At 40.7% G+C, this 9,720-nt stretch overlaps 1 protein-coding gene and 1 long non-coding RNA gene across 10 annotated transcripts in view; both read right to left on the reverse strand.

Annotated features, from left to right (window-relative positions):
- The window catches only part of ATP11B (ATPase phospholipid transporting 11B (putative)), a 64,497-nt gene extending 64,408 nt beyond the window's left edge, over positions 1–89 (reverse strand). For all 9 annotated transcript variants that reach the window (XR_004418848.2, XM_033068644.2, XM_033068642.1 and 6 more), the window contains exon 1: positions 8–89. Coding sequence is in view for 8 of the 9 variants with exons in the window: in XM_033068644.2 (XP_032924535.1) it covers positions 8–34 (27 nt within the window). In the remaining variant the exon portion in view is untranslated. The remainder of the gene's footprint in view (positions 1–7) is intronic.
- Positions 90–2,404: 2,315 nt separating this feature from the next.
- On the reverse strand, positions 2,405–5,162 carry LOC117000715. Its single transcript, XR_004418849.1, has 3 exons — positions 3,507–5,162; positions 3,257–3,356; positions 2,405–2,828 (listed from the first exon to the last, which is right to left on the reverse strand). It is a non-coding gene; the product is annotated as an uncharacterized LOC117000715 (long non-coding RNA).
- Positions 5,163–9,720: the final 4,558 nt, after the last annotated feature.

Here is a 9,720-nt window from a genome sequence, read left to right on the forward strand (position 1 = left end):
CACCTACCAGCTGCTGCCGGACCCAGCGCAGCATCCCCGGCGGCGCGGGTCGCGGCCCCCGCGGCGGGGCTCCCTCGGCAGTGCCGCGCCCTCCCTCCGCTGTCGCCGCCGCCTCAGGCGAGCCGCCCGCCGCGGCTGCTCCCCATGGCGCGGGGCCCACGCCGAGTCAGGAGCGGCACAGCCCCGCCGGCGCCCCGAGCCGCGGCTGCCGCCGCCATCACAGCACAGCCGCTGACACTCGGCGGCTGCGGCCGCCCCGGGAAGTGACGTGGCGGGGTGGGGAGAGGGCCCGAGCGATGTGTGAGCGATGGAGCCGTGAGGGGGGAGCTGCTGTGACCTGCCCCGGGCCTGGGCTGCGGTGGTCCGGCTGTTCCGGCGCTCCTGAGCGGCGGCTTCTCGGGCACAAGAGCCGTGCGTGCGCCCGAGTGACCCTCGGGCAAACTCCAGCTCCCCGCACGGGCTCAGCCGGGCTCAGCGCCCTCAGCCGGGGCTTCAGCCTGGGAGGGCCCCCTCTTCCACCCCAGGGAAGCTACTTCTCGACGTGATTGTTTTATCTTTGTTTTCTTTGCAGAAAGCGCAAAGCGTACCCATGTTGGAATAAAGACTTTGAAAGGAGAGCGGCTAATCACTGATTTAAAGCCCAAGTGCACGGTGTGTGGGTCTCCCAAAGAACAGGTGCTGGGGGATCTGCCCTGCTGCTGGCAGCACTGTCATGAGCTGCTGATTGTTAAAATCGGGTGTAGAAACGTGCTGATGTCTCTCTGAAATCTTCCACGGGAAGAAATCTTCCCATGTGGGCGCGTTCCTGGTCACCTGCTGTGGGTGACCCTGCCTTGGCAGAGGGCTGGCTGCCTGATCTCCAGGGGTCCCTCCCCACCTTGACAAATCTGTGATTTGTTCTGAAAACAGCTGCTGCTTACGGAAACAAAACAGTGCTCAGCGCCAAACATTGGACACACCTATACAAGTCTGCAGCTTCTGCGCCTAAGAACTAAAGGAGATTATTTTAAGTAGTAAAGACCTGGGCATTTGCTACCAAATACAGTTGTCACTGAAGTCAGTGACCATTTTGACTCTGAATTCAAATTAAGTGTTTCTGTGAGTGAAGAGCATTGTTCCTGCTGCTTCCATTTGTTCCTAGGGCATTAGGATTTTTAGCAACAAACCATAATCATATCTGCTATAGTTTTTAGTGTTCGTATAGAAATTTAGAATGTTATTCAAGATTTAAAATGGATGATCTAATGTCTGAGGAAGGGAATCTTGTGGTGAATGCTGATGGTTTAAGCATCTGCATTTAATTAGAAAAATAATGTTTAACAGCGGGGAATAAGACTATTTTTATCAGGCACTTAGGAAAGCTAATGTTAGCAAAACTCGGTATTAAATGCTAGGCATTATTTCAAAACATTTAAATACATCAAAGCTGAGTTTCAAACAGCTTGCTCTACCCTATTCATCTAATGTGAAGTCGAAAATAACAGTGATTTCATAGCTGTGGCACTTTGCCTGGAGAGTGGCCTTAAGCCAGAAGCTGAACTGATACACTTAATATTCGTGCTCCTCTTTTATCATCAGATGTGACCACTGCACACTAAAATTCATATGCTGTTACTCTGCAGTGCAAGAATATTTGTCACTCTGTCACTGCCAAATTCCACTATGAGTTGCACTTTCTGCAAGCCTCTGTTTCCATGGCTTGCAGTTGTGTTACATAAAGCTGCTTGGCGCTGTCTGTTCCACATTTGCTGTAATGATACTGTTTCACCAGACAAAACTTGGAAGCAATTTGCAAGTTATTTGAACCTGCAGTTTGTATTTTTCACTCTAAGATGTCTAATATTTTAGTGGATGAAAGTATATTGACAGGATGGACAGGAATTCTTTTTGCTGTGTGCAGCAAAGGCTCCGACTGCACCTTTTCAAATATACAGAAAAATTTCACTAAAAGACATCCTTTCCTAGCATCCTGCCTAGTAAAACTTTGTATTTTTTAAATTGCTCAAAAGCTCACACTAGACACTTATGAAGTTCCATCTCACCCTTGAGAGATAAATAGTTCTCAGAAAAGAAAATTGAAGCGGAGCAGCCAAGCCAGATATCGATTAGCCAGTAACACTCCAGCGCTTTTCAAATCAGAGGTCAACTGTATTAAGAATTAAGATTCCCACATCAGAGACCCCACTTTAAAACAGTGCCCTGAGTCTCACCTGAATTCACACAGCAGGCTTATACAGGAAAAAAAGGAACTGCTGAAGAAAAAAGTCACCTTCTGAAGATTAGGTTTAACCCATTGCCTATGCTCTCTTGATTGGACTCCAAGCTTTATATTTCTATATACTCTATATATATTTCTATATATATTTCTTTATATACTCTCATATTTCTATGAGAGTAATGATTTCAGATGTTTGTTTAGCAAGATCAGGATACAAATCCTGTCTGATAAAGAAATATTTACATAAACATAAAAACACACATGCAAATGCTCAGTCCAGCAAGCTTTTATTTATGTGTGCATGAGTAATTCTTATATAATCAATGGTGCTACTTTTAGGTTTATAAAATTAAACATTGGTAACCAGAGAATCATTGTCTGAACATGCAGCCATCAAATTGTCGCTGGGGCTGCTGATGCTGCTCCCTGAGCTTTTCCTGTGTGAGAGACACACATTTCCATCAGTTTTGAATGCACCAGCCCCATCCCAGGCTCCCAGGGGCTGCTGTGATGCAGACAAGGCAAGTGGTAGCAAAAGGGGTGGTCTTATTTGATGCACTGACTTTTTGGCAGCCCAAGTCTTGTGTTGCATCTAGAAAACACCTTTGTCCTTTGGGACAGAAAAACAGCAAAGCCAAAGAGATGCAGAGTAGGGATGTAGGTTCAGAGTAGGGATGTAGATTTGTGCAGCAAAACCCAGTAATAGTCCTTAGAGTATCATTTTCCTGGTGGAAAATTCCTCTCAGTCATTACTTTGATTTTAATGAAATATTTTGTAATTTCTCTAAATGAGTATTTTAATCTATGCATTATTTACTTGCTAATTATGGTGTTAATTAAAAATGTAAACTATAAAAATGCCTGTTTTGTTTCTAATCCAGAGAGAGAAAGGGCTGCCTTAGAGATACAGGGTTTCTTCAAGGCATCTTTATTCCTCAAGCATTCACTTACTGGCTGAAGCATCAATTATATAGAGATAATCAGTGGCTGATTTTCAGTCACAAGGCTTTTCATCTAAAGACACATGTGTATTCTTACCTAGAGCAACTAGTCTTCAGGGAAATAGTAAGAGTTAGAAATCGAACTGAACTTTTTAAAGGGAAACCTTGCGTGCAGTTTGTCACTCCTTTTTTGTGCCCTGAAAGAAATAAGATCAGATTAAATGACAGGATGCACAAGGTGACATTTCCAAGACACTTACTGGATCTCCACAATAATGCAGTATTTTTTATTTCTTCTTACCCTTTCTCTCAATTGTTAAAACCTGGATCTTGACGTAAAACCTCACCTTTCCATTGTTTTTTTTCTTTTCACTTGAGAGCTTTGTTGAGAGTGTTGAACTTCTATCCAACACATGAGGCTCAAGCGAGGAGGATCCCCAGTGCCAGGTGAGGGGCTCCGTGTGACACACAGAAGGTCAAACCTGTCATTCCCCTGCAGGCACAGAGAACTTTGCACGGCACCACAGTTCACCAAAAGATGCTCTGCACTTACCTCATCCCTGGCTGTGTGGAACGGCCTGGCCTGCTAAATGCAAGTCGAGAAAGTTTACAATCAGTGCTACTCACTTTGCAAGGCCCCAGGATAACAGGAAACTGTGGAAAGCATTAAAATTCATCTTCCCTTTCTGCCTCACTGTTAACTTTTTAATTACATGTTGCCTGTAGGTCATAATGTTCAGCTTGTGGCTTTCTCTAAAGCTGTTTTGTTTTCTTTTTCCCTGGGGAAGCAGTCCAAGATTAGAAGAAATAGGAAATCCTGAAAATCCACCCTTATCTTCATGAAGATGACTATGACCAGGATGAAGTATAAAATGCTGATTGTTCATACCATTTTTTTTCTTTCTTTCTTTTGTTTTGTTTTTAAGGGAAGAGATACTTTTTTTTAACCCATGGCTCATAAAGTTTGGAACATCTCCAATGGCCCTGTCCTGATGGAAAGTGCAGGACTCATACTCTTGTGAAACAATAGTTCTGTTAGAAAATGTATTCAGGTAACTCAGTTAATTTCTAGTATATCCTTGACAGTGACATAATTTTATGATTCTGTGTTATAAACAAGGATATAACATGTGATTTTTTTTCTCCAGAGTCTTTATTTAATGATTTATAAAAATACACTTTTCCAACTAATTCATTCTTATTCTGATCTTTTTATAACAATTTCCTTTTCTAATTTATAAGCCCTAGTGTATATTGGCATTCATATCTCCTCATAGTTAACCTTTGTAAAAAATTGCCCAGCAGAAAACGATGCATCTCAATAAAAAACTCATAATATTCTACAGGGATTTTTTTTTTTCCTGCTTTGTAGCTCCTCAGTTAAGACCACTGAGTGGATAAAGAAAGATTGAATTCTGGAGAATTAACACAGGGCCTGGTATCCAGGTCTTTTGACACCAGTCACCTGGGACATTACCGTGACAACTGTAATACAAACAGTTACACACCTAGGGATGTTACCTTGGAAAGGAGTTTGAGATCTTTGTGGGAAAGGAATATGGGGATTCTGTTCATGGTTGTACACTCTCTTTAGGTTAAATAGCTTGTTTCAAAATATTGTAATACCTACAATATGGAATGTTCTCCAGGTACTGGGAAGTAGGATTTCAAGCCCTCATGTAGAACTTCAGTTTCCCATGTCTTGGAGGGCAAACTGCTGAACTGGATAGAAGTTTTCTGAGAGCACCTTCTGGTTCACACTTTACAAGTCACATAAATTTCTGTGGGATTTTGATATGAAGTAAGCTTGTCATGACTAACATATTTTTTGTGTCCAGGATTCAGTTTTTTAGTGTTTGAGTTAGCTCATATAATGACCGCTAACATGTTCCTATACTGCACTCAAATGATGAAGCAGATCTTTCTGAAGGTGTTCCTTGCTGTGCTGTTGGCTGGATTGTAGCCAGCTTGAATGCTGAAAACCTAAATTGGATGCCTGTGAATCTTACCTGTCCCAGCAGCAACGAGCTGTGATTATAGAGGCTCCTTTTCAAGGGTCTTCCTTTCTCTCAACACATCTAGGGGAAAAGGGAAAACAATTTAACAGAGCCTTATAATTCAGTGCTTTCCATCAATTCCCATTATTTAAGCCTGTGCCTCAATGGTAAGTGGCAAGATATTAGCCAGTATTGGTGAGCCCCTTCCTTTCTCAAGAGTGAGAGGTTAAATTAGTGTCCATTGGCTTTACCCCTGTACCTGCTTTGCACAGGTATCTCAAAGAGTGGTGGTTACTGCCTTGCACAGGCGTGTCCATGACAAAGCCCCGGGCTCCAGCCTGTCTGGGTCACACAAATGCCTCAGGAAACAAGGCAGAGAGGCAAGACAGACACCTTGGGGAGCTGAAGAAAATTTCAGTGCCTCATCTAAAACTGATAGCCTCCTTGGGTGACAAAGGACAAAATAGAAGAGCTCTGCCAACATTGGCCATGAGCACAGGTTTCAGATATATCAGTGGGTAGGAGAGGGTCTCACAGATGAAGACAAAATCACTTACACTTGCTCAGCACTGGAGAGGCTGTTCATTAGTGCAGCTGTAAAAGCAATTTTTGCTAACAGAGATGCATTTTATACAGCAAAAGGGTTTTACAAAAGCATCTACCAAGCAGAATAAGCTGGCAAAAACACTTCTTCCTTCCAACGCAGTGTTTACAATAAAGTTTTTGGCTCTTCAGAAATTGTAAATTAATCACATCTCCAGCTGGTATTTATGATGGGACCTGTCTTTCCACCAGCTTTCCTTTCAACACCATCCTTCCCACCCAAACCAAGTGTGTTCACGTGTGTGCTAATAACACCCTGCATGTCTCTGGGCAGATCTCCCAGGTGTGGCCACCAGGAATGCCAGCCTGGCTCCCAAGTGCTGCTGACCTCCCTCCCTGTCCCCACATAGGCTGGGCTGTGCACTCAGTCAGGCTTCCCTCACACAGTCACAGCATTGCTGTTTGGTTCACACTGATGGCTTGGAACAGCAATCACAAAAAAAGGCTTTTGGTTGGGTTTTTTCCCTCCCCTCTTTATTTTGGCATTAATACAGTTAAATGGGTTGATTTACACTGCTCTTAGGAAATGAGACTTTCCTGGCCTTTAGGTTGGAGATTACTTTCAAGGCAAGTTGTGTATCCTACATCAAAAGTATGTAAAGTCTAATGACAGGTCATGGAACCACAGATTCCACAACACCTTCACATCTCCTTTCCAGCTAAGCTTTAAGAAAAATCTCATATGCTCAGAGTTTCAAAAACCTGTCGACCATTTCAGTCAAGTTTCTGAAATAGCTGCAGAATAAATAAACCCATAGGAAGTATTTAGCACTTAAGCTTTCTAAATATGAAGCTGGATACTCAAAATTTGAGAGGGTGTGTGCATATATTTATTATTTTTTTAAAATCCCCTCATGGCCTAGTATTCTAGAAATAGGGTGCAATAATCTGCCATGCAGGGATAATAGGGGACTCTGCAGACAAAAAAAAAATAACTGAGAACATGACAGATGATGTTCCCACAGCCATATGAGGCAAACAAACATATGGTTGCTCTGTCTGACTCTCCTTCCTTCAATCTTTTATGTCTTCAAAGTGTAGCAAAACATTAGCTGATTAACATAATTAAACCATTTTACAAATGATTCCTAATTATTTTTACAAATGTAAATGGAGATGCTGACGTGAAGTTTTTTGCTGTGCATGATGAATACTGAGTTCTCATTTTACTGAGTACTGTAATCAAATTTAGAACAAATGTTATATAAGTGCATAAGTAATCCTAATCCTAATCCCTTTTCTGCTGTCTCACTTTCTCCATCTAGGCCTGCTCCAGCTGTAAATCTATAAATCTCCCATATTTTGTAATTTCCTCACATATTTTTATTTTTCTTTCCCAATCTCCTACCTTTCTGAAAGGAATAATTTTAGTTGCTAATGGTTCTGATGGAATGAAAAGTTTGGTTTTTAGCCTTCTGCCAGTTTTCCTACAGTACTGTTTGGTCACAGCAAATGCACAATACTGATGCTGTTGCTACAAGATGTTAAGCCTCACCCTGTTGGAACAAATCTAGAGGTCTTCAAACGTTTTTTACTCTGTCCTTAGTTGAATATCTGTTGTTTTCAATGTTTTATTAATGTCAGTAGAGGTTGGCTGAGGGTATGTCAACAATGCATAATTCAAAGTAGCCGGAAGATATCAAAGATAGCTATAAACAAACTAGTTGGTAATAAATCAGTTCTAGCATTGGAACACTGAATTCCCTGTGAGCAACCTGACCCTGTTTCTGATTTTACCCTAGGATTTGTGCCACTGCTATAATCTGAAATTATTTCACTGGCTCAATGAAAAACAGCCAGGAGGGACAGGATTCAGTGCTGATTTAAATGCTGGATTCAGATAAACAAGAAACTCTGCTAGTGATTGTATTTTGTGATATATTTCCATTAGGTGTTTTGGAATTTATTTAATAATTTCACCCCCAAATTTTTTTAAATTATCCACATAGTAATTAAACAAACTTATAACAATTATATTTTTAAAATCATGTTCATTAAACTGTATTTCTTATTTGGAATATTTCTAAGAGTACACAAGAGCAAAAGATAAGTATTGCAGATGAGTGGTTCACAGTATATAATTTATCCAGTTAATTTAATTTCTTTGTATTTGTCTACAAATTGCATATAATTTTATGTAATTAATTCATTATGTGAACCTAATTGCTAAAATAACTCTGAGATCGTCCAGCTGAAAAAAAATAGCAGGCTTTTCATTGACTTAAGTGGGAGCTGCTGGGCCACAGGAGGTTTTTCCCTACTCTGTAGACATTATTGAAGTTAGTCACATCTGAATACTATTCTTTCTTCTTCTTGCTTTCTAAAACAAAAATCATTCTTAACCAGAAAAAAATTCATATTTATAAATTGGTGAATGAGACCCAAATATTTTCTGATTTATATTTTAGATTTCACTGCCCATGAATCTATTTGTTAAAATATATCTGGAAGAAACCATTACATGATGAGCCATAGCAAGCAAAATAGTCTTCCATGTTTTTTAAGTTACTATATTTCCTTCTGTTCTGCTTATCCTCAGTTTTGCTTGTTCCACAAAAATATATTCAGATATTTCAGTACCACTGACATCAGTTGGGACTTAAGCATTTTTTTTCTAGAAAATAAAATGGGCAGCAGTTTTCCAGTCCCACACTCCTGCCCAAGGTCTGCTGCACCAGCCAATCCTGCTCATCCAGCTGCTCCTAAAAATCAATCATAAAAGCTCAATATCCCCCAAAGCATTAAGTTTTTCTGAACCTCTAACCTCTAGATCTTCTTCACCAATAGGTAATTTTTTTGCTTCTTATCCTGGCCCAAATATGAAGTGTAATACTGAGCAATACCTGTGTACTATATGAAAATAATCCTACTTCTTTAACCTGAAGATCATTCAGTTTCCTTAAGTTTTCTGATAAAATCAGTTTTTTCTTTTTGTTGCTGTCATCTGGACATTATCCTGGCCACTTCTTTTCCAAATTTACAAGTACCATACAGAGCTGGTACTTTAATTGACGGCTTATCTGTGCTGCACGCAATGGAAAAATAATTTCACTTATCTCACATGTATTTGTATAACCCATAACAAGAAATGGTTGTTTTTCCCCCTGTAGCTATTACCCTTTTGACTATTGGCAAATGCATGCTCTGTAACATTTGAAACTTTTTTTCTGGCAGGCCAAATCAGTCACTTTAGATCTAATGTTCATGCAATTAATTATTCTTAAATAATTCCTATTTTTAAAAAATAACCATTTTTATTTTAACATCACCCAGACTATTCATTTACTTTACCAATATTTTTTTTTAATTTATCTTTTCTCCTGCAAAGTGCCTCCCATCTTGGTATCATCTGCAAATATAATAACCCCTAATCTCAGTGCTTAATGGAAATACTGATTAGCATTGGACCAAGAACAGACTCTTACAAGAACCACTCTTCGATTTACACAATGAAAAAGGATTTGGCCAGCACTAGCTCTTATTATTAACATGGAATTGAGTTATCCTTAGACAGCAGATAGATTCCAGTGCACCCAACTTGCCTGGCTGCTGTGGAGCCTTTCTTGAGCCAAACAGGATTCTGGGTTAGTCAAAGAATTCATTGCAGAGCCCAGAGATGGCTAAAAAACCACTGTAACTGAACTGCATCAGCCCTTTGGAGGAATGCCACCCAAAAGTACCTGAAAGTGATACGGACAAAGTGCATTGTCCAACTTGTACATTTTTAATGCTATTCTGCAAGGTAAATGTGTGTGGTGCCAGCTGAGCTTGCCCTTCTGCATTTTGCCAAAAAGATACTGCAGGTGACCCAGAAAGTACCGCAGGGAAGAGCTGAGGTTGGATCATCTACGCCACTGCTACACATCCTTATGTTCCTTTCTCACTTCTCATTTTCTTGCAACTCCAGCTCTGGTGCTGGGCTGATGGCACCCCCAGGAGTGCAGATCTTGGCTGTAAGAAC

The sequence above is a fragment of the Catharus ustulatus genome, chromosome 10 (genome assembly GCF_009819885.2).
Source record: "Catharus ustulatus isolate bCatUst1 chromosome 10, bCatUst1.pri.v2, whole genome shotgun sequence".
Classification (NCBI taxonomy): Eukaryota; Metazoa; Chordata; class Aves; order Passeriformes; family Turdidae; genus Catharus; species Catharus ustulatus.